General features: G+C 67.1%; 3 protein-coding genes across 5 annotated transcripts; 2 read left to right on the forward strand and 1 right to left on the reverse strand.

Moving 5' to 3' along the window:
* The first annotated feature begins 396 nt into the window (after nt 1-396).
* On the forward strand, nt 397-3,015 carry PAM16 (presequence translocase associated motor 16). The gene is made up of 5 exons (XM_086854269.1): nt 397-449; nt 954-1,038; nt 1,436-1,575; nt 1,960-2,025; nt 2,274-3,015. The coding sequence occupies exons 1-5, from the start codon at nt 447-449 to the stop codon at nt 2,358-2,360; spliced, it is 381 nt and encodes a 126-aa protein (XP_086710395.1). The 5' UTR covers nt 397-446; the 3' UTR covers nt 2,361-3,015.
* A 171-nt stretch (nt 3,016-3,186) lies between these two features.
* Nucleotides 3,187-22,505, forward strand: TFAP4 (transcription factor AP-4). 3 transcript variants are annotated; one of them, XM_086854266.1, is made up of 7 exons: nt 3,187-3,503; nt 18,272-18,437; nt 18,863-18,961; nt 19,438-19,608; nt 19,815-19,952; nt 20,906-21,064; nt 21,168-22,505. In XM_086854266.1, the coding sequence occupies exons 1-7, from the start codon at nt 3,481-3,483 to the stop codon at nt 21,360-21,362; spliced, it is 951 nt and encodes a 316-aa protein (XP_086710392.1). In that variant the 5' UTR covers nt 3,187-3,480; the 3' UTR covers nt 21,363-22,505. The 3 variants fall into 3 exon arrangements, with proteins under 3 accessions (XP_086710392.1, XP_086710393.1, XP_086710391.1); XM_086854267.1 differs by having other exon boundaries at nt 3,410-3,491; XM_086854265.1 differs by lacking the exon at nt 3,187-3,503 and adding an exon at nt 14,683-14,921.
* Nucleotides 4,040-11,179, reverse strand: GLIS2 (GLIS family zinc finger 2). The gene is made up of 6 exons (XM_086854264.1): nt 11,025-11,179; nt 6,863-7,241; nt 6,286-6,462; nt 5,691-5,824; nt 5,064-5,182; nt 4,040-4,956 (listed from the first exon to the last, which is right to left on the reverse strand). The coding sequence occupies exons 2-6, from the start codon at nt 7,223-7,225 to the stop codon at nt 4,169-4,171; spliced, it is 1,581 nt and encodes a 526-aa protein (XP_086710390.1). The 5' UTR covers nt 7,226-7,241; nt 11,025-11,179; the 3' UTR covers nt 4,040-4,168.
* Nucleotides 22,506-22,937: the final 432 nt, after the last annotated feature.

Here is a 22,937-nt window from a genome sequence, read left to right on the forward strand (position 1 = left end):
CGGGGCGGGGGTGGGTACACAAGGAGAGGCCCCGGCTGGACACAGGGACCGACACCGGGGGATACGGAAATTCGGGAGAACGCGGGGACCGAGAGGGACCCTGGGACCGCGGCAGGGGGGGACGCGGGGACCGGGGGGACACGGCGACCAGCACCGTGGGGGAACAGGATGGGTACTGGGGTTGCACAGGGACCGGGAGGAAACCGGGACCGGCACCGGGATAACACAGGGACCGGGGATGGAGTGGCACAGCGACCGGGGGGACGCGGGGACCGGGTTGGGGGAAGTCACGCCCCAGCCGCCGATGGGCCTCCCGCGCGGGGAGGCCGCCAGGGGGCGCTGTGGCTGCAGCGGGGACGCTCCGCCCGCGCCGCCGCCGGCTCGGTGTCCGCCGTGACCCTCACCCGCGGCCACGTGACCGCCGGGGCGGAAGCGGCGGCGGGGACATGGTGAGAGGGGACGGGGGGACGGGGCGGGGGGACATCGGCACGGGGGAGCTGAGCTGGGGCTGGACAGGGCCCGGGGAGGGGCAGCGCGCTCGGGAATGTGCGAAGCAGCTGGTTCTGGGAGGGTCAGGGCCAGAGGAGAGGGGACAGGGGCGGGGGAAGGGGTCACAGGACCACGGAAGGGGGAAGAAGTCACGGAGAGGGGTGACAGGGACAGAGGAGGGAGGACAGGGCCGGTGGAAGGGGAGCAGGGACAGGGGAAGGGGTCACAGGACCAGCGGAGAGGGGACAGAGGCAGGGGAGGGAGGAGAGGGCCTGGGGAGGGGACGGGGTCCGGGAAAGGGCCTGGGTGGGGGGACAGGGCCAGAGAAGGGGGGACAGGGCCAGGTACGGCCATGACAGGAGTCACGTGGGGTCAGAGCAGAGATGACAGAGCCAGGGTCGTGCAGGGCCCATGGGGAGGTGACAGAGCAAAGGGGCTGTGGTGACAGCAGGGTGTCCCCACAGGCCAAGTACCTGGCACAGATCATTCTGGTGGGGGCCCAGGTGGTGGGACGGGCCTTCATGCGGGCGCTGCGCCAGGAGTTTGCAGGTAGGAGCTGGGATGCTGCTCCGTGTGCCCTGCTGGGCACTGCTCCACATCCCCACCCTTCCCTGTGCTCCCCATCCCTGGGCCATGCCTGCAGGGGACACTGCCGGGTTGTCACAGGGCTCTGTCCTGGCCCTGGCACTGCTGCCAGGCTCACAGAGATCCCAGTGTCCCAAAGGGCAGAGTGGGATAATCCCTGGGATGTGGCAGCCCCAGCCCTGCCTTGCCTGCAGCAAACGGTGCCCGCCTGGTCCCTGCCGCCTCCCTGGCATTGGGACAGTGTCCAGATGGCCCCGGGGTGGCTGGATGGGGACACCGGGGTCTGGGCACCTGGAAGTGCTCTGGCTTTGCTGCCTGAGGGTTGGGGTGGTGTGGGGGACTCAGGCCCTGGTATCCCCAGCGAGCCAGGCCGCAGCCGATGCACGAGGACGCGCAGAGAGGCCCCAGTCTGCTGCTGCCTCCAGGATCATCGGCATCAGCCTCCAGGAGGCTCAACAGATCCTCAACGTCTCCAACCTCAACCCTGAGGAGATCCAGAAGGTAGAGGCTTCTTTGGAACCAGGGAGGGATGGTGCTGGCAGGGCCTGGCCGCTCCAAGGGCGCTACTAAGCTTGGGGGTGGCAGCTGGTCCCCCGTGCTGTCTTGGGCCCAGTTAATGATGGTTTGAGAATTCCCTGCCCCAGCTGGAGCAGCACTCCAGGCCTGATCTCTGCAGCTGCCCAGCAGGGCTGCTCAGGGAAGGGATGTGGGACCTCTGGAGGTGCCCAGCTGGAAACATGGGGACTCGGAAGGGGTGTCAGGCAGAGCCAGCTGTGTCCCCAGGATCACTCTTCAGCAGTGCTCTGGGGAGTGGGAGGCTGCCAGGGTTTGGGAGTGGGAATGGCAAAGGATGAGATGATTCTGACCGAGAGCTTCTCTCGTCAGAACTACGACCACTTGTTCAAGGTGAACGACAAATCAGTGGGAGGCTCCTTCTACCTGCAGTCCAAGGTGAGCACTGGGAGGAGCAGAGTGGGAGCAGCACCTTCCCCTTCCCCTGCCTGCGTTCTGGGACAGGCAAAAGTCCCAAATGAGCCTGGTTATACCCATGGATGAGGCAGGGAGGGGAGGGGGCACCCCATCCCTCAGTGTCACCCCATCCCTCGGTGTCACCCCATCCCTCAGTGTCACCCCATCCCTCAGTGTCACCCCATCCCTCGGTGTCACCCCATCCCTCGGTGTCACCCCGTGTCCCACAGGTGGTGAGAGCCAAGGAGCGGCTGGACGAGGAGCTGCGCATCCAGGCCAAGGGTGACAAGGAGAAGGGGCGGAAAGCCGAGACGTGACTCCTGCCCTCCGTGCCCCCCACCCTTAACTTATAGGTAGCCAATAAACACCATGTCCTCCAGCACCTGGCCTGGCTGCTCCACACCCGGGGAGGGAGCGGGGACCTGCCTGCCCAGCGCTGCCCTGGAGGGATCGGCCCCTGTGAGGGGCTGCGTTTGCCCAGGGGAGGAGGAAGAGGAGGAGGAGGATCAGGGGGCAGTTGGGGAAGAAGGGGTGTCCCCAGGGCTTTAAGGCTGCCAGGGCTCAAATGGCACTGGGGGAGGCTGCAGGAGCTATTTTTGGTGGGGAGGTTGGATGCTCTTGCAGTGCCACCTCCAGTGCCAGGCTCCATACCCTGGGTGTGCTGTGCCATTACCTTCTCCCAGTGTGGGTCGGGGTGAGGGGACACCCTGTGGCTGTCCCCACCTGCAGCTCACCCCACAGATGCTGGCAGGGTTTCATTGGTGCCAAGGCTGCCTGAGCAGGAGCGTGGGGACACGGCTGGAGGTCAGGCAGGGCCAGCCGTGCCCCCAGGGTCACACCCGTCCCCTCCTGCACCCCTCTGTCCCCAGCATGGGCTCCTTGCCATTGCCACCACGACCATGGACTGAAACAGGAACTTACTTCAACTTCACTTTATTGTTTTCTTAATAAACTTCCTCTCCCCTGGACGAATATAGTGTTACAGTCGTTAGCTTATCTCGTACTTGTGCAGTCCTTACACGCTACGCTAACAGCGATGGAGCCCAACAGGAGGAAAATAAAAACAACCCAGAAACTACGATAGAAAGGCACTTCGAGACCGTTAAAATACTGATGTCCTGGAATGTGCAACAACAAACCGACGAGGAGCGAGGAGACGTTTCACCGGCCGGGGCGGCCTGGTCGAGGGCCCGCAGCCATGCTGGGCTAGGGCAGCGCCGGGCGGCCGCCGGTGAGGGCAGGGAGACCGGCTCCCTGCGGGGCTCCTGCAGCACGGCAGGGCGGGACTGCGGAGCCCCCCATGGCTCGGAGCGAGCGGGACGTGTGTGACCCCCGGGGGAGGCTCCGAGCTGCCCCACGGCCGGGGGGCTCAGCCGGGAGCATCCCAGCGCCGCAGGCCGAGAAGGGAGCCCGGCAGCCGGTGCCGGCCGTGCCCGCATGCACTCGCGGTGCGTGGTTAGGTATGAACGTAGCTAAAGGGGGGCTGTGCCCCGGCGAGCAGCACACGCGGCCGTGTGCCTTGTCACGGGAGGGCCGGGCGGGGGGACAGCGGGAGGACACGGGCGGGTGCCGGGCCGGGGGTGCCCAGCCAGCTGGGCCCGGCACGGGGGGTGCCGTGGCTGCGGCGATGCCCGCGGCCGTGCGGGGTGGGATGGCACGGCCGGGCACAGCTCGGGGCTGTGCGGTCCCCCGGCTGTCGCCCCGCTGTCCGTGCGGCAGGAGCCCGGGGGCTGCAGCCCCCCACAGCAGCACCGAGGCCTGGGGCAGGGAGACGCCGAGTCAGCGGAAGCAGGAGAGCCCAAGCGGGACCCTGTCGGAGCAGGGGGGCTGGTCGAGAAATAAATAGCGGCGTATCCGGCTGCCTAGGGCCGGGGGTGGGGGGCAGGAGCAGGGGGACCCCCCTGTGCCCCACCTGCCCCCAGCGCGGGGTCGCAGCCGGCTCCGGCCGCCGAGGGATTATTGCTTTTCTCAGAAGAGTCCGTTCTTCTTTCGTGACGGGTAAAAGCACGAGCGAGGCCCCGCCGGGGCTGCGGGGGGAGGAGGGGGCCATGCCCCACCCCCCCGGCCCCAGGGAGCGGGATCTGCCCACGGGGCCGGCGGCTGACCCCGGGCATCGTCGGGCCCCTCAGTTGACAGCGGCGGGTTTGAGCAGCAGGGAGCCGGGGGGGATGAGCACCCAGCCGGGGGGCAGCGCCTCGGGGCTGCCCCCCGAGCTGACACCGGCCGAGAGGTCGAGCACGGCCCCCGGCAGCAGTGCCAGGCTCTCGGGGGGCACCCGCGGCCGCCCCGGCTCCGTCCGTTCGCCCCTCTCCTTCCGGCTCTCCAGCCCCTTGCCCGCCTTGGGCGGCCGCCCCTCGGCCCCGCTGCCCTTCTCCCCCTCGGCCTTGGCCCCGCCGGCCAGCAGCGACATGACGGGCAGCCCCAGCCCCGCCGCGAAGGGCGAGGGCAGCAGCGGGCTCTTGGCCAAGTTCAAGGGGCCGCCGTTGAGGGGCAGGACGGGGCCGGGCAGGGCGGGCAGGGCGGCCGCAGCCCCGCAGCCCAGGGCGCTGAGGTCGAGCGGTGCCGGTGCCAAAGGGATGGGCAGCGCCGGCAGCCCCGGCGGAGCGAAGAGGGCGGCGGGGTTGGGGATGACGAGCTGCGCCCCGTTAACGTAGGGCACCTCCGCCGAGCCCAGGGGCGTTTTGGGAGGCGGGTGGACCTTGAGCATCTCCGGGTGCTCGGGGGACACAAAATGCCCGTGGGCTTTGATGTGCTTGCGGAGGGAGCTGGGGTCGGTGTAGCGCTTGTGGCAGCCCGGCATCTTGCAGGAGTAGGGCTTCTCCACGTAGTGGGTGCGGGTGTGCTTGAAGCGGTCGCTGGAGTTGGAGTATCGCTTGTTGCAGCCTTCGTAGGGGCAGATGTAGGGCTTCTCACCTGTGGGACAGCAGCGGGTCTGCCGGGGGGCACCAGCCCTGCCGTGTCCCTGGGTCCCCCCGAGCCCCCCGCTCCCCCGGTGAGGGCGGTGTGGGGGCTGTCCTGACCTGTGTGTGAGCGGTTGTGGATTTTCAGGTTCTCCAGGCGGGAGAAGCTCTTGTTGCAGGTGGGGCAGCGATGCGGCTTCTCGTTGGTGTGCGTCCGGATGTGGATCAGCATCTTGTACCTGCCGGGATTGGGGCGATCGCGGAATCATGGAATGAGTTGGGTTGGGAAGACCTTGAAGCTCTCATCGTTTCAAATCCCCTGCCACAGGCAGGGACGCCTTCCACTGTCCATCCTGGCCTTGGACACTTCCAGGGGCAGCCACAGCTTCTCAGCCTCCCCACCCTCACAACAATTTCCTCCCAATATCCCATCTAATCTCTCCTTTTAATTTAAAACTGTTCGCCCTTGTCCTATCACCATCTGCCCATGGAAGCATCGGGGAGGGAATGTTAGGGAAGGGGTCAGCCCTGACTCCCAGGGCAAGTCCTTGTCCTCGTGCCTTGGATATGGGGTGGGAGAACAGGGACATCCAGGCCAGCACAGTCATCCAGCCCCCTCCAGGACCTTGCACCTTGCACAAGAGGGAGGGAGGGACAAATGGAGGCTTCCCTTGCACATCCCCAGTGCTGGGCTCCTGCCTTCCCACAGCAGCCCCCCAGAGATCCCCTGGAGCCCCCCATGCCCACCTGGCATTGAAGCCCCTGCCATGGCGGGCACAGCCCTCCCAGTGGCAGCAGTACCCCGCGTCCTTCTCGGGTTTGACGTGGAAATCGTTGACGTGGTCCACCAGGTCTTGCAGGAGGTCGAAGAACTGGTTGCACTGTGGGCAGGAGGCTGGTGGTGAGGGAGCCCAGCAGGGTGGGCACCAGGGGGACCAGGCCCCCATCATGGCCAGCACCTGTGCCCCATCCCATCCCATCCCATCCCATCCCATCCCATCCCATCCCAGCTCCCACCCACACCCCGTGTGCAGCAGCACCAGCATTTGGGGAAACAGAGATGGCCCTTTGCCTGAGAGCATCTCTGCACAGCACCCACCTCCCCATCACCACCTTTCCAGCCCTACCATCCTTGCTTGGTCTCCCAGCCCCAAAACTTGCCCACAGCCCCAGAGAGCTGGGCCATGGCCTTCCAGCCTCATGTTCTCTCCCCAGCCCTAAAATTCCCCCCGTGTGCCCCTCATCACTGTACTGTCCCAGCCCCTCATCACCACCTCCATCCCCTCAAAGCTCCCACACACCCCCACCATAACCCCCATGGCCCCCAGCCCTCCCTGCTGACCTTGGACCAGCGGCAGACGAGCTGCTTGGGCAGGGGCAGCTCGGGGGGGAGCCGTTTCTCCTTGCTGGGGGGCAGGAAGGCGGCGGGGGGCAGGTGCAGGGCCCCCCCAGCCCCCAGCGGCAGGAAGAACTGGAAGGAGCTGGGGAGGCCATCGATGTAACGCAGGGACTGGAAATCCTGGAACAGAGGCCGGATGGAGGAGTGGTGGGGGATAGGGCCAAGCTGGATGGAGACCCCCAGAGACCCCTCCTGAGCCCTTCCAAATATTCCTCTCAGCCCCCCAGGAACCCCAGAACCCCCCAGAGATTCCCTTATAGATCCTTTCCCTGAGATCCCCCCACGCTCCCCAGAAACCCCCTGGACCTGCCACCCCCCCCCAGAGACCCCAAAACCCCAGAGAGACCCCCAGAGACACCCCAAAGAGAACTCCCAGGAGCCACCCCGGGGATACCTCTGGGCTCGGGGGCCAGGGGGGCCGGGCAGGACATTGACCCCGGGCTGTGTACACCGGCAGCACCGGGCACGCTGCCCGGGCACACCGCTGGGGACACCTCGGGAGGCCCAAGGCCGCACTTACGTGTGGGGTGAGGGGGCCGGGCAGGTCCCCGCTGCCCTGGCGCTCAGGGGACAGTGAGGCACTGCCAGCCGGAGACTCCCCCCCGGAGCGGGGCGAGAGGCTGAGGTCCACCACGGGCACGGCGGCCGGGAAGCGTCCATCCCGCGGCTCCACCAGCCTGGAGTGTCCCAGGAGCCCGGGGGACGGCGAGGCCGGCACGGCCCGGCGATCCCCCCGGCTGCCCCCTCGGCCATCCCCGGCCGGCGGGGTGTCCGGGCGCTGGGGAGCGCGGGGCCGGGGGCCGGAGGGGCCCCGCTTCTCACGGGCAGCTCGCAGCTTGGAGATGCTCAGCTTGAGGTCCAGGGGCTCCTCCAGGGAATGCATGGTGCCGGGATGGGCTCTGCGGGGGACAGCCAGGGGTCACCGCAGGGCTGCGGGTCAGCAGTGCCGCCCAGAGCATCGCCCCAGCCCGGCCCCATGGCAATGCCCGCTCTGCTCCGGGCTGGAGGACGCGGTGCTGGCACGGGGACCGTGCCGTCCCTTCCGGCCACCCTGCCGCGGCCCCCTCCCGCAGCGGGCAAAGGGCAGGGCATGGCACCGGTTCCCCCCCACCCCGGCCCTTCGGTGTCCCCAGTGTGTCCTCTCCGTGTCGTCGGCACAGCCCCTTGGCCCGTGCCCAAGCCTTGCCGGGGATTGCCAAATCCCCTGGGCACCCGCGGCGCTGGAGCTGTGGTGTCCCCATTCCGCCCCCCATCCTTCCATCCTTCCATCCATCCATCCGTCCGTCAATCCCCGCGGGCCTGCCCCAGCGAGGCCTTTCCCAGCGGCAGAGGAGGGCGGCGGCGGCCACCAGCCCGGCGGTGACCCGGGCGGCCGAGCCCGCTGGCCCCAGCCCCGGAGGCGGCAGAGTTTCCTCCCCCGCCGGGGCCCCTTCCCCGCCGGCCAACGCCGCTGCAGCCGGGGCCGAGCAGGGGCTGCCGGCCGCACGGAATGGCACGGAATGGCACGGAATGGCACGGAATGGCAAGGAACGGCTCAAGACAATGCCACCCTCGTGGCTCGGCCGCCGCACATCTGGCGGGCAGCTGAGAACGGGCAGCTCGGTGCAGCAGTGAGCGCCCGAGCCGGAGCCGATGCCGTCCCCCGGCTGTGCCCCCGCGGCCACCCGCATCGCCCAGGGCAGGGTGGGGGCGGCCGAGGGGCCGTGTCGGGGGGCACGGCGCACCCAGCACACGTGGCAGCGGGGGGGCCCCTCCACCCCCACCCCGCCCCGGGGGGCCCGTCCCCCGCCCTGCCCCGCCGGAGGGGCCCCCCGAGCTGGCGGGGGTCCAGCCCGGCTCAGACGCTGAGGAATGCGGAGGAGCCGCGGGGGGCACGGGGCCCGGGCGGCGGGGCGGGGACCCCCCGCCTGCACCCCTGTGCTGGCAGAGGGGCCGGCCCCAGGGGGGGTTCCTGTCCCGGGCTCCCAGGGTGGGAGGAGCTGCCCCACGGCGTCTCCATCGCCCTGAGCCTCTCGTGGCCGTGGGGTCAGCCCCATGGTCGGGTCCCTCCTCTCCAGCGGGGGGGGGTCCTCGCCCGAGCATCCACCTCCTCCCACCGCTGTGGAGGCTGCCCCATCTCAGCGTCCCATCTCCTGGGACAGCGACACTCACTGAGCTTTCCCGGCCGTGGGGGCTGCCCACAGTGGGACCCTTCCCCTCTTGGGGATCCTCATCCTGCGCCCCACTGCGGGATGTGCCCGTGGGATGTCCCCATCCTGAGCCCCACCATGGTTCTCGGGCTCCAGCAACCCCCCCGTGCCCCACAGCTCGGGGACAGACAGCCACAGGGGCAGGACTCCACAGCTGGGGTGTCACAGCAGCACCCCCAGCTCAGGGACAGGGACAGGGCGCTGCAGCCCCGCCGTGACTCTGGTCCCGCAGTGGGGCCAGGCAAGGCGTCCCTGCTGATCCCACCGCGACCGTCGCGTCCTCACGTCCTCAGGGCTGGGAGTTTGGGGGGTCCCGGTGCGGGCGGGGCTGGGTGGGGACCGCAGCCATCCCCGGGCGGGCCGGGTGGGAAAGGGGCCTCTCCAGCCGCTGACGCCAGGGCTCCCAGCGCGGCCGCGGGCGGGCGAGCAGGCGGCTGCCAAACCACGCGGCCTCGGGAAACGGGGCGCCGCGGGGGCCCCGCCGGGATGGGGACGGGGACAAGCCCTGCGGTGGCTTGGCCGGACGCCCCAGCACCTGCGGCCCCCGCGCGAGGCCCCTGCCCGCTCCTGCCTGCCCCTGCCTGCTCTCCCTCCACGGCCTCTCCTGCCCGCGCCAGGCGCTGCCAGCCCGGCCCCAGCCCAGCTTCCCCCCCGCCACACCAGTTCAAACCAGTCCGTCGCGGGGCTGGGCCCAGGGGCTTCCCAGTCCGGGTGGGGGCCGCTGGGATGGAGCCCGGGCGCGGGGAGAGCTCCCCCCGGCTCCAGCGGCCAGGCTGGGGTCCCATGGGCCCCCCACGCTGCCGGCACGGCTGGGGGACCCGGGGTGACCCCGGTGCAGCCGGCGGGGTGCCAGGTCTCCAGGCTGCCGGCACTGCCGGGGTGTCGTGTGTCCCCCCTCCAGCCCCAAACCCGCCAGGAATAGCACAGAGGGACCGCGGGGCAGAGGCTCGGGGATGGCGGCGGTGAGGGATGTCAGTGCCATCGGCAGGGGACGGTGACCCCGGGGGCTCGGGGAGTGGGAGCGGTGCCAGCGCTGCAGGCAGGGCTCGGTCTCCGCCGCCGTGGCAATTGGCAGCGGCAGGCTGGCACCGCCGCCACGGGGGGCAGTGCCCGGAGCCCCCCGTGCCAGGGCAGCGTGGGTGGGTTGGCAGGATGCGGGTCATTGTCCCCACGGCTGCTGGCAGGACACGGGGGCCCGTGGGACCCGCCGTCGCTGCTCGTCCCACTGCAGATGGTGCTGGCAGTGCCACAGCCGCTCCTCACGGGAGCCCACCGGTGCCTGACGGGTTTTGGGGGGGTGTGGGGGGGTGGATCACATCCTGCTGGAAGCTCCATCTTGTCACCGTGGCCCTCCAGCACCCGTCACCCCACGGCAGCCGGGCTGGTGGCAGCTGCCAAAGGTGTCCTGAGGACGGCTGCGGTCCCCGAGCTGAGGCCGGTGCCGCGGTTCCCCCTTCCCGAGCGTGTGGAAGCCGTGGGGATCCTGGCAGAGGGCTGACACCACTCCCCTGTGCCACCCCGGGAGCAGCCCCACAGCAGTGCCGCCAGCACCACGGCCCCCGCCACCCCTGCCCGGGGACACAGCTGGAGCAGGCGGGGACAGCAGCGGGGTGGTCCCCAGCAGCCTCGGATCAAACACCCTGGGTGCGGCAGCATCGTGGGGATGGGGGCACATGGGGACCCTGGCTGGGAGAGGTGGTGACAGCAGGGTGACAAAGGCATGGGGAAGGGGAGGTGTCCACTGGCTGCAGGGTTTCTCCATGCTGGGCAGGGAACGAGCGCCTGCAGCAGTGCCGAGGGACATCGGGGACAATTCGCGGTCCCCGCTGCTGGCACCTCAGGGAGGGGGTCACACCGTCCTAGTCCCCAAAACAGCCCCCAACGGCACAGCCTGGGCTTGGCCACCCCACGCCTTAGCCCCGCGAGGCCGTGGGACTGTCACCCCCCACGGTGGGGACTGTCACTTCCCACGATGGGGATCGGGAGCCCCCCGAGAAGGGGACCGGGGTGACGGGCGGCTGCCGGGCGGTGGCACCGCCGGCGTGGGACCGGGATGGGGACGCCCTGCACCCCCCCACCCAATGCCAGCCTTTCTCCCCTCTCGCACCATGGGGACACCAGCACGGTGTGTCCCCGGAGGTGACCGCAACCGGGCAGAACCACCCAGCACGTCCCCGCCGCAGCCCCCGCCCCACGGCCAAGGTCAGGACACCCGCCCGGGGTGCGGGGGGACAGCGGGTGACGGCCACCCCCTCCTGGCACCCACCGGGCAGCGGGGAAGCCTCCTCGCCTCATCTCCCTCGGCGGTGCGGCGGGGACACGTCCCCCCCGACCCGCTCCCTGGGCGGGGGGGGCTGCAGGTGCCAAGGGACCCCCCGCACCCCCGAGAACGGCGAGGAAGGGGCTCCCCGGAGGGTGCCCCCTCCCCCCGGCGGTGGCAGCATCCTCCTCATCGTCCTCCTCCCCTCCGCGGTGCCCGGAGCGCGATCGTACCTGCGGCGGGGGCTCAGCGCCGGGCGGGAAGCGGGGCGGGGTGCGGGGCTCGGCGGAGCGGGGCCCCCCGGGGCCGGTGCCGGGGCCGGTGCGGGGCGGCCGGGCCGCTCCGCCACATCCGCAGGGGCTGGGGGCGGGGGTGGCGGCGGCGGGGCTGGGCCCCCCCTGCCCGGTCCCGGGGGCGGCGGCGGGGCGGGGGCTCTGCCCGCCGTGATTTATGGCCGCCCCGCACCGAGCGGCCCGGCCCCGGCTGCGGGCGGCGCTGGGCGGGGGCGGGGGCAGCCCCTCCCCGCCCCCGCGGGGGGCACCGAGGGGCACCGAGCCCCGCCCCGGGGGGGGGGGGAGCCCGCGGGGGGAGCCCCGCCACCCCCCCGCACAAGGTCACCCCGACGCTGCGGCAGAGCCGACCCCCCTCCCCCGCGTGTCCCTGTCCCCCCCCGGAGACGTGGCGGGGCGGGGGGCGGCGCCCACCGGAGCCCCCACCCCGTACCGGGGCGGCTCGGGGGGTGTGGGGGGGGGGGCGCACGGTGGGGGTCACACCGGGGAAATGGGGGTTGGGGGGGGATCCCCCTCCCAGCAGGAGGGCGCCGCCCGCCCGACGCGTGACGTCACAGAGCGGGGCTGGCGTCACGCCTGGCGGGGGCCCCCGCATGACGTCACCGGCGGGGGGGTTGTCCCGGGGCCGCGGCTCCTTCCGGCGGCAGGATGTGGCGGGGCCGGCCCGGATGCTGCAGCCTCGCCGGGGGGGTCCCTCCCTCCCCCGGGGCCCACGCGGGTGGCTGGGCACACCCCACCCGTGATTTTATTTTGGGGGCGGAATGCAGCTGCGGTGTCCTCAACGGGCCCCCCCGAAATTGGGGGGGACACACAACATCGCCCCACGCGTTTTTTGTTTGGTTTTTTTTTTATGCTGGGAAAGCTGCAGCGTCGCCAACAGCGCCACTATAAAAGAGAGGACACACGCGTGGGGGGCAGCACTGTCCCAGGCGGGGGGCTGAAGTCACACCCCACCAGAACAGCCGTGGTTGTTTTGTTTTTGGGGTGTTTTCTGCAGGGGGAGGTGCGGCGTCCTCCCTAGAAAGGGAGGGACAGACGGGGAGGAAGCGCTGTTCCATGCGGACTTTCGGTGGGAGAGGGAGCTGCTGTGTCCCCAACAGCCCCACAGAAGGTGGGACGCGAGTGAGGGACAGAATTGTCTCCCGCGGGCAGTTGAAACCACATCCCACCTGCGGTTTGGGGTTTTTTTGGGGGGGCAGAGCTGCTGTGTTCCCGGCAGCCCCGCAGCAGAACGGGGGGCACGAATGGAGGGACAGTTCTGATCCGCACAGGCGGCTGAAGCCACATCCTACCGGTGGTTTGGGGTTTTTTTGCGGGGGGAGCCGCTGTGTCCCCAGCATCCCCCGCCACAATCGGGGGAGACGCGGGAGGGCAGCACTGTCCCACGCGGGTGACCGAAATCCCACCCTGCCCGAGGGATTTGCTGCGGGAGGGGCAGAAGTTGTGTCCCCAGCAGGCTCCCCACAAAGGGTGGTCCCCGTGCCGTGGGGGGACGCGCAGCCCCCGCAGCGGGGCCCCTGCGGGGGCCGGGCAGGGGGCCCAGGGGACACCCGGCAGAACCTGTCCTGCAGCTCCCAGCGGGGCCGGGCTGCGGGAGAGGGAGGGCTGAGCCCACCCTGCTCTGAAGGTCCTGCCCCTCCAAGGTGACAGCCCACCCCCAGGACCCCCTGGTGTCCCCGGACCCACGCAGGCAGTGCTGGGGGGGCTATGGGGGAGGTCACCTGCCACAGGTAGGTCCCTCAGGTACCTCATGGCTCCTGCCAGCCCCCTGTGGCTCCTGCCAGCTCCATGTCTCCCTCCCAACTCCCCATGGCCCCTGCCAGCCCTGTTCCCCAGAGGGGCACAGTCCGAGTCCCCCAGACTCCCCTTCCAGCTCTGTGCCCCCCTGTGAACCCCCCATGGCCCCTGCCAGCCCCCCCCCATGGCCCCTGCCAGCCCCCCACACCTTCCTGCCACCTCCACAGCCCCCCAAAGCCTCTATCGTCCCCCAAGCCCCTCCATCCCCCAGAACGCCTCTGCCAGCCCCCCAGAACCCCCTCAAAAGCCCCCTGCCAGCCACATGAACCTGTCACCCCCAAAATCCCAAACCTCCACCAGGAGCCCCCCTTGCCTCCTGTGAGCTCCATGCCCCTGCCACCCCCCAACCCCCCTGCTAGGCCCCACAGCCCCTTGCCAGCCCCCAGACCCTCCCAGCAGTTCCTCAAGCCCCCTGCCAGCTTTCAGAGCCACTCTGTCAGCCCCCAGAGCCCCCCACCAGATCATCCAGCCCCCTGCCAGTCCCCCATCCATTCCCCAAGCTCCTCATCAGCTCCCAGAACCCCTCATCAGCCCTCAGAACGCCTCTTCCAGCCCTCCAGAGCCTTCTCCCCAAAGCCCCTCACCAGCCACGTGCTCCCTGTCACCCCCAGCTCCCTGTGACAGCCCCAAGGCTGCTGTGACACCCCCCAGCCACTGGCAGCCCCCTGAGCCCCCCAGAAGCCGCACCCTTCTGGAAACAGGAATGGGATGGGGTGGGATAGGAATGGGATCAGATTGAATAGAAGAGGATGGGACAGGACTAGGATAGGGCAGGATGGGGTGAGGATTAGGCAGGATGGGATGGGGACAGGGTAGAATGGGGTGGGAGAAATTGGATGTAGGAGAGGATTGTGGGGGGCAGGATAGGACAGGGTAAGATGGAACAGAGACAAGATAGGTCAGGGTGGGGTAGGATGGGGTAGGGCAGATGGGGTGGGATGGGGATAAGGCAGGATAGAATGGGATGGGACAGGATCAGATGAGGTTGGACAGGATGGGATAGGATTAGACAGGTCTGGAACAAGACAGGTCAGGGTGCCATAAAATAGGATAGGATGGAGATGAGGCATGTCAGAATGGGCTGGGATAGAATTGGGTGGGATAGGATAGGACAGGACAGGACAGAGCTATGGCAAGATGGGCTGGGATGAGGTGGGATGGAGACAGGTGACATTAAGGTAGGATGAGATAGGGTCACAACAGGTCAGGGTGGGGTGGGATAGGATAGGGTAGGATGGGATGGAGCTAGGACAGGATGGAATTATGTAGGGTGGAATGGACACAGGTAAGGATGGGGTAGGATAAAGCAGGATAGGATCGGGTAGGATGGGATGGAGCTAGGGCAGGATAGAATGAGGTGGCACGGGATGGGCACAGGTCAGGGTGGGATGGGTTAGGGTTTGGTAGGATAGGATAGGGTGGGATAAGGTAGGGTTTGGTGGGATAGGATAGGATGGGATGAGGATAGGATAAGGATAGGATGTGATGGGTATGGAGTGACATGGGGACAGCTCAGGATGGTAGGATGGGTTGGGGACAGGACAGCATGGGACAGAGTGGGATAGGATAGAGTAGCATATGATAGAGTAGAATAGGACGGAGCCAGGTCAGGACGCGACGCGGTGTGACGGGCCGGTGCCAACACGGGTCGGTACCGTCCCGGCCGCTCCAGTCGCCCCCCGCCCCGCCGCGTCCCGCCGCCGTGTCCCGGTGCCGCTCCGGCCGCGCTGCGGCCCCTCCCGCCGCCTTTGTTTACGCGGGGCCGGTGCGGGGCGGGGGCGGCGCCGGGCGGGCGGGGGCGGGCGGGGGAGCGGCGGCGGCGGCGGGCGGGAGCCGCGCTCGCTCCAGCTGTTTCCCGCCTTGGGCCGCGGGCAGAGGCCGGAGCCGGGCCGGGAGGGGCTGAACCGGGCCGGGACGAGCCGGGCTGGGCTGAACCGGGCCCCCCGCCCCCGTTATGGAGTACTTCATGGTGCCGGCCCCCAAGGTGCCGGCCCTGCAGCACTTCAGGAAATCCGAGAAGGAGGTCATCGGCGGGCTCTGCAGGTGGGGGGGCGCCGGGAGATCCCGGCCTCGGGGGTCTCGGGGGGACCGGGGGGGGATGGCGGGGAAGGGGGGAGCGGAGATCGGGGGGAGCGGCGCGGCCGCCGCGGCCCCACCGCCCGCACGTGGTCCCGGCCGCGCACATGGGACCGGCGGCCGCGCGTGGCCCGGGCGGGGAGCGCCGCGCCCCCACCCCCGCCCGGGCCCGAGGTGCGGCGGGGCCCGCTCGGGGCGGGGGGCGCGGGGCGCGGGGGTCCGGGGGGCGCGGGGGTGTGTGTTTACCGCCGGGCCTGGCCGTGACTCTGCAGCCGCCCGGAGGAGGCGGGTCGCGGCCGGGGCTGCCGGGACATGTAGTGCGGGAGCGGCGGCACAAAGCCCGCGGACACGCGGGGAGCCCCGGCGGGCGGGGGCGCGGCCGGGGACGGGCGCGGGGCTCGGCGGGGGCTGGCGGCCAGGGGGAGGGGGGCGCGGGCCCCGGGACCACGCGGGGCGGCCCTGAGCCCCCCCCCCAACCTCCCCGGGCCTTGAGCTCCCGCCCCCGGGAGCGCTGAGCCCCCGCGGGCCCGGCTCCGTCGTGGGGCGGCGCGAACCGCCGGGGGCTGGGGAGCAGCCCCGGGCCCCACGGCACGTGTTGGGGGCCCGGCCCCTCGGGGTGCTGCCCCTGCCCCACGGCGTGGGGGGCTCCGTCCCGGCGATCCCGGGGAGAGGCCACAGCCGAGCCCCCCCGAGGTGCAGCGGTGGGGCAGCGACCCCCAGGGCCGGGGGGCGGCTGCTCTGGGTCCCTCGCGTTGGTCGCTGCGGGCCCGTGGGTTGGGGGGTGGCTGCATGGGCGGGGGGATGCGGCCCCACACTGAGCCCCGGGGAGCAGCCTTCCCGCTGCCCCGAGCTTTGGGAGACCCTACCTGGAGCTCAGGGCTGGGGGTGACCCCTGCGTGGAGCTCGGGGCGCTGGGGGCTGCCCTGCTTGTGACCTCAAGGAGCTCAGGGACACCCTGCGGGGCAAGCTCGGGGTGCTGGGGGACAGCTGCCTGTGAACTGGGGCTGCTGGGGACACTGGGCCATACCCTGCTTGTACACGCAGGTACACCCTGACCCTGTAAGCTTAGAAGTGCCCTTCATGGAAGCATGGAGATACCCTGCCTGTGAACTTGGGGATTCCCTGCATGCAAGTTGGGGAACACCCTACCTGTGACCTCAAGGAGCTCAGGGACACCCTGCCCACATGGCCGTGCCTCCCTTGCCCACCAGCACAAGATGTGATCAGTGTTGGACACGAGTGGACAGCGGGGCATCTGCCATGGGCCTTGTGCCTGGCTCCAACACCCACATGGGTTTGTTTCCCTCGAGGTCCAGACGAGAGAAATGTCCTCCCCAGTGTGGGAAGGACCAAATTCTGCTTGCTTGACACAAACCCCACAGCACCAGCACCAGGCTGGAGACACCCCAGGAGCTTCAGTGGGTGCCACCTGCTTCCCCTGCCTCTGTGCTGCCTCATCCCTGGCCATGCTGGGTGTCTGAATCTATGGGGTTTTGCCCTTTCTGTATTTTGCTGTCACTTCTCAGGTCTCTTCCCAGGAAGAGCAGCTGGGGCAGGTTGCAGGAGGTCTGCCTGTGAGGAAGCAGGCTCTTCCTCCTTCCCCAGTATTTAAGAAATCACTTCCGTGCTGCCCAGTCCTGGGCCTCTGCATCCCATTCCCCTTAAGTGTCTGGTGGTCCAACATCCTGGAGCAGTACTCCAGCCACCTCCTTACCCCAAGAGGGACGATGTCTCCAGGACCTGCAGGGTTTGGTGTGTTTTGGGGACAAGTTTGGGGCTGGTTTCAGCAGGAGCAGGGAGGTGGGTGACAGCCACCACCAGATGGGAGCCCTGTGCCACGATCCTACTGCAAGTAGCTCTTGGTCCATGCGGCAGAGGCTGCTCCCAGGGAGAGGGGCAGAGCCCTGGGCACCCATCCCAGCTCCTCATCCCCAGGACTGCACAGTGGGTGCTTGGCACCCAGCATCAGCCTGTGCTGGGACACTGCCCCAGAGGGTGGGGACAAATGTCTTCCTGGCCCCCATGGGCTGAGCTGGGGTCCTTCTCCCCGGCAACTCCTTGGGATGCACTGGTATCCTCTCCTATACCTCTAGGATGAGCTGGGATCCTTCCCTATTTGCTTGGGATGAGCTGTGATTCTTCTCTGTCATCCTGGGCACAGCTGGGATCCTTCCCTGTGCCCTTGGACAGAGCTGGAATCCATCCCCCTCTTAGGCTGTGCAAGGATCCTTTCCCATCCCTGTGTTGAGCTGGGTCCTTCCCCATCCCTGTGTATGTTGGATGAGTTGTGTTCCACAGTTGCAGGAGGCAATGATGAGTGGCCCGAGAGTCTCCGGTCACTGCCTGGGCACACGGTGGTGCTGCACGTATCCTTTAGATCCCTGCGCTCCCAAACCTCCGTGGTTCCTCCATGGCCTCACCAGGAGGGCAGTGAGGGCTTTGCTTCCCAGCCTGGCTTTGGCAACGCTCTGGGTGGAATGTTCCCATCTCCCCATCCTGGAGCTGCCGGGCACCTGGACAGGCGGCTGGAGCCTGCCTTATCTCGCCCCGCGCCGGCAGCCCGGCTCCCGTGTTTAGTCTTTGGTGCCTCGCAGCATCCCCGGCGCCAGCGGGTGCTGGGTGCCTGTGCTCTGGGGAGAGTTGGCACGGTGTGATCCCACACCTCTGCCCTGCTGGAGGGAAGAAGTGGGGTGTGGGTGAAGCCGGACCCCACGGCACTGAGCTTTGCTCAGGTCTGGTGCTCTGGACCGGAACTCTTGCCCTCCATGCCGGCATCATCGCCTGCTCCAGGAGGCATTTCCCAGCCCATCTGCGGGGCAAGGGCGTGGGGGGCGAGGAGGCAGAGGCAGGAAGCAGGCAGGAGCTGTGGCTTGGGGTGGGACGGGGGCTTCTCTGCTGGGAGCTGTCATCTGGAAGCCATCAGCGGGGCGGGAGGGAGGGAGCCGCCTTCCCGGGGCCACACACGCCGGCCGGCCCCGCGGGGACACAGCCGGCCAGCCCGCAGCCTACCTCGCCCAGCTGGGGGTCCCTGGCTCCCCTCGCCCAGGCTTGGCACTGGGCAGTGTGTCTGAGCTCTGTGGAGGCAGGGGGCTGCAGCAGGGCTGCTGTTTGGCCAATGCATCCCCCAAAGCTTTGGACACAGGGCTGGAGAAACCCGCCCACCTGCTTCCGCGATTCCCAGCACCGCAGCCATCGTCCCCTCTGCGTTACCCATCCCTTCGGTGGCTTGGACCCATCGTTGCAAAGCAAGGGGGGATGCATTGAGCTGGCAGCAGGGGTGCAGCCCCCTCCTCCCTAACCCCGGGTCTCCCTCACAGCTTGGCCAACATCCCGTTGACTCCGGAGACCCAGCGGGACCAGGAGCGGCGGATACGCAGGGAAATCGCCAACAGCAACGAGAGACGGCGGATGCAGAGCATCAATGCTGGCTTCCAGTCCCTGAAAACCCTCATCCCACACACGGATGGGGAGAAGCTCAGCAAGGTGAGCAGGATGCACGTTCTGCACGTGGAGGGCTGAAAGCTGAATTGGGGGTATTTGGGTGTAAATTCACTGATGGAGTTCTCTCCTGGTGAGGTTTTCCAGCAGGAGTGGGTGTGCATCCCTAGCCCTGGAGTGGGCTGGGAGCATGTGACAGCCCCCAGTGCCCCAGGAGCAGGGTGACACATTCCTGGGTGAGGAGGGGGCCCCACTGCAGAGGGGAGTGGGGTGAGGAGGCAGCTGGTCAGGTTCCCAAGGGGGGTGAATTAGAGGGTTTCACCATGCTGGAAATCCCAGGGGGAACCTGAGGTGAAGCAGACTCCGGGAGGAGACTCCAGGGCTGTGCTGCCTGCAGAGCTCATCAGGAGGAGGCCTGGGGGGACACCAGGGTCTCCTGCCTCAGCATGCCCCTCCTGGCTCCCCCACAGGCAGCCATCCTCCAGCAGACAGCCGAGTACATCTTCTCCCTGGAGCAGGAAAAGACTCGGCTACTGCAGCAGAACACCCAGCTCAAGCGGTTCATCCAGGTACTGCCCCAGGGATGGGACAGGAGGGGGTGGGACAATCCTGGCTGGCCAGGGCGGGGGTGTCATTGCAATTCCTTGGGCTCAGGGTGGGACCCTCTACTGTGCTCAGCTGGAGAGTGGAGATGGCATCTCTTACCTGGCAGGGGGAGAAGGGTTGGGGCCCCATTTTCCGTTCTTTCCACCCGTTTGGGGTGTCTGGGATGTCACCCCAAATGGCAATTCTGGTGCTGGAGTGCCCTGGTTGAGCTGCCCTAGGTGTCACAGTGTGAGAATCAGGTTGGCACAAGGCTGTGGGGATGAGGACCAGGGTGGGGGACACGGGGAGGAACCCATCTGTCCCCAAGCACCAAACAGAACCCCAGGGAGACCCTTTCCTGCGTGGAGCTGTGGTGGGGAGTGGCATCACGCAGGGGTGTGGATGGCAGGGAGAGCACCCGTGCTAGCCCCCTTTCCCTGACACCACATTCCCATGGCAGGAATTCAGTGGCTCCTCCCCAAAACGGCGACGGGCAGAGGACAAAGACGAGGGGATCGGCTCACCAGACATCTGGGAAGATGAGAAGGCCGAGGATCTGCGTCGGGAGATGATTGAGCTCCGGCAGCAGCTGGACAAGGAGCGCTCGGTCCGCATGATGCTGGAGGAGCAGGTGAGGCCAGGTGCTCTCTTGCAGCCTCTGCCATGTCCGCAGTGAGCCCAAGGGACACCAGCAGTGCTGTGGGGTCGCTGAACACCTGCTTTGGAGACCAATTCTCCATGTTCATCTGGGGCTTCCTGGCTCCCACTGAGGGGACAGCTGTGGTTCAGTGGGGCCATGCCACGCTCTCACTGATGCTGGGGTTCCCTGGCCCACAGGTTCGCTCCCTGGAGGCCCACATGTACCCCGAGAAGCTGAAGGTGATTGCTCAGCAGGTGCAGCTCCAGCAGCAGCAGGAACAGGTGAGGTTGCTGCACCAGGAGAAGCTCGAGCGCGAACAGCAGATCCGAACCCAGGTGAGCGCACCCCAGACACCCCCAGGGTACTGAGGCACGGCAGGGCTGGTTTGGTCCCAGGAAAGCTCTTGCCCTTAGTGATTTGGGAAAGGGGTGCCTCACAGCCCCCCACAGTGCTTGGGGCTGTGCTTGTGAGAACCCTGTGTTTCAGGGAGGGACCCGTGGTGGCTTCCAGTAGCTCTGTTCCCTGGCACAGAGGGGTTTGTACAGGGAGGGTCACTTGCTGCCAGAGAGGGTTTCATCTCAGGGGCTTCACCTTTCTCTGTGTGACTCCCACTGAATTTCAGGGATCCCCAAACCACTTTTCCCAGCAGGCTGGGAAAAGGGAGTGTCAAGCTGGCAGGCAGTGGGGATGGGAACCTTCAGCCTCTCCCCCGAGACTGCTGGATTTGCCAGTGGTGCAGGGAGGAGGTGAGCGCTGTGCCAGCACTGGTCCCTGTGCGCTGCTGCCCTCGAGCCCAGCCCGGGGCCTCGCCACTCTGGGAGCTTCAAAGGAAGGAACAGCAGCTTCTTCCCCTCTCCTTGGGCTTCAGCAGAGCCCTGTCCCTGCAGGGTCCCCACCAGCCGCCTCCTGGGGAAGTTCAGCCTATTTTTAGGTGAACTCTCCGTAGCCTTCTCCTAGGGCGGATCTTCCCATCCGCTGCTCAAACGAGGATCTCCGAGGGGTGTGGGGAATTCCTGGCCACACAGGGGCTGGCACTTGCCTCTCCTGGCTTCAAAGCCCAAATCATTGCCCTTTGGGATACGGGGAATCTTTCATGTTCCGCTCTGCAAAGCTGAGGTGGCAACAGCTTTCAGCCAGCATCCTCCTGCATCCACTGGGCTGGAGAACTGGAGCAGCCGAGTGATGCTTCAGCTTTTATGGAGCTTGGGCTCTCTGAACAAGCGGAATGTTCTCCCCACGCCGCTGTGCTTAGGTCCCTGCTCACTGGGGGTTTCCCTTCTGTCCCCAGCTCTTGCCATCACATGCTCCCCCAGCGCCCACCCACCACCCCACCGTGATCGTTCCAGCGCCGCCTCCCTCCCATCATGTCACCGTGGTCACCATGGGCCCATCCTCGGTCATCAACACGGTCTCCACGTCGCGGCAAAACCTGGACACCATCGTTCAGGTAAGCTGGGGAGCAGCAGGGGGCTCGGGGGGGTCCCTAACCCCCATGGTGGCTCAAAGGGGACCCCGGAGATGTCCTGACAGCCGGTGTGTGTCCTGGGCAGGCGATCCAGCACATCGAGGGGACACAGGAGAAGCAGCTGCAGGAAGAGGAGCAGAGACGCGCCGTTATCGTAACGCCGGCGCGCGCCTGCCCCGAGCCCTCCGCCTCCGACACCGCCTCTGACACCGAGGGCAACGACAGTGACTCCATGGACCAGAGCAAAGAAGAGCCCTCGGGGGACGGGGAGCTGCCCTGACACCCCCTGGCCAGCAGCTGGGGAGGGGAGCCGGGGCAGGGGGGGAAACGTCAGAGAATATGCTGAAATTTTTAAAAAATACAACGCGATTTGGGTCTCTTTTATGACCTTTTTCCAATACTGTAAAGCAGAGCGTTAGAGGCAGGCAAAGGTCACCCTTCAGCTCCCAGGGGGGTGGGGGCTTCGGGGTGGCCACAGTGGGGCACGGGGGCTCGGGGCATGGTGGGGGGCATTGGGGATGGGGGTCACAGCCCCCCACCCTGGTTTATCACCCCCTACCCACCAACCCACAGGGAATCCTGCCAAGCTGGCAGCAGCCCCGCTGTTCCTGATGGTGTTCCCTGGGGACAGGGCCTTTGGTTGGGATCTTAATTTGGTTTTTTCCTTCTCTTGTGTTTTTTTTTCCTTTTAATTAAATGTTCGTTTTTAAGCAGGGGGGAGATGCCAAGTGACATGGCAGCAGAGGCAGGACAGGGATCCCTGACTTTGTGGTACCACCATGGCTCCTGCACCCCATGTGGGTCAGGGAAAACCCCCTTGGAGAGTAAAATAATCCTGGGATGATGCCATTGGAGCACGGTGGGAGGGCTGGCATATGCCATCCCTCCCTGGCATTTCCAACACCCACCTCCTTGGCACAGGGATGGCAGGCTGGGGGCTGATTTTTACCCCCACCCCTGTCCCCGTGCCCATTCCTGTCCCCCCCCACCCCGTTCCTATCCCTCCTTTAAGCACTTAACCTGGTTTGTGGGGTCTGTCAGCTCCGAAGAGCTTTTCTATTTCGTGATTGTGTCGCTTGGGTCTGTCGTGGCGGGTGGGGGGTCCCCATTTAGTGCGTCCCCCCCTTGCCCTGCTGCCCCCCACCCAGCTGTAGGGTTTTAGGCCAGTCGTGTGTAGAGCCTCGGTGGTATTCAGTAGGTTCCCCCCCCAGCTGCAGCTGTTTCTCGGTTCCTTTCCCCTTTTTTTTTTTTGTTTTGTTTTTTTTTGTTTTGTTTTGGTTTTTTTTTTGTATTTTTTTTACAATTTTCAGGTCTTTGTGTTGATTGAGAAGCTATTCTATTTTGTTAAGAAAGTTGAAAAAAAAAAAAGAGGCTCGTGCCTTTGTAAAGAAACAAAATAAAGTTTGTACTTGGTTTTTTAGAAGTTCTGTCCTGGCGTTAATGTTTGTGGGGACAGGGATGGATCCCACCCTGATGGACACTGGTCCCTCTGGGGGCTCGTGGGGAGGGCAGGGGGTGCTGCTGCCTGCACTGGCAATCCAAGGCAGAGGCTGCTGGCCCTGGTCCTGGTCCTGGTCCTGGTCCTGGCGTGGTTCCTGCTGAGAAGCTGGGCTGTGTTTAAAGCTGCCCATGTGTGATGAGCACACTGGGGTTCAGCTCAGTGCTGAGATGGAGGTGGGGGAACATCTGGGCTGGCTTTAATGAGGCCTCACAGCTGAAGGGGGGGACTGGGGTCAGACTTTGTGTCCCCCTTCCCCAGGAGTGGGGGTATCCATCTCTCCATGGAGCTGACTCATGACTTGGGGTAGGGGCACTCATCTCCATGTTTTTTGGCAGGAGGCACCCCTCTTTTCCC

The sequence above is a fragment of the Cyanistes caeruleus genome, chromosome 17, assembly GCF_971803275.1.
Source record: "Cyanistes caeruleus chromosome 17, bCyaCae1.hap1.1, whole genome shotgun sequence".
Classification (NCBI taxonomy): Eukaryota; Metazoa; Chordata; class Aves; order Passeriformes; family Paridae; genus Cyanistes; species Cyanistes caeruleus.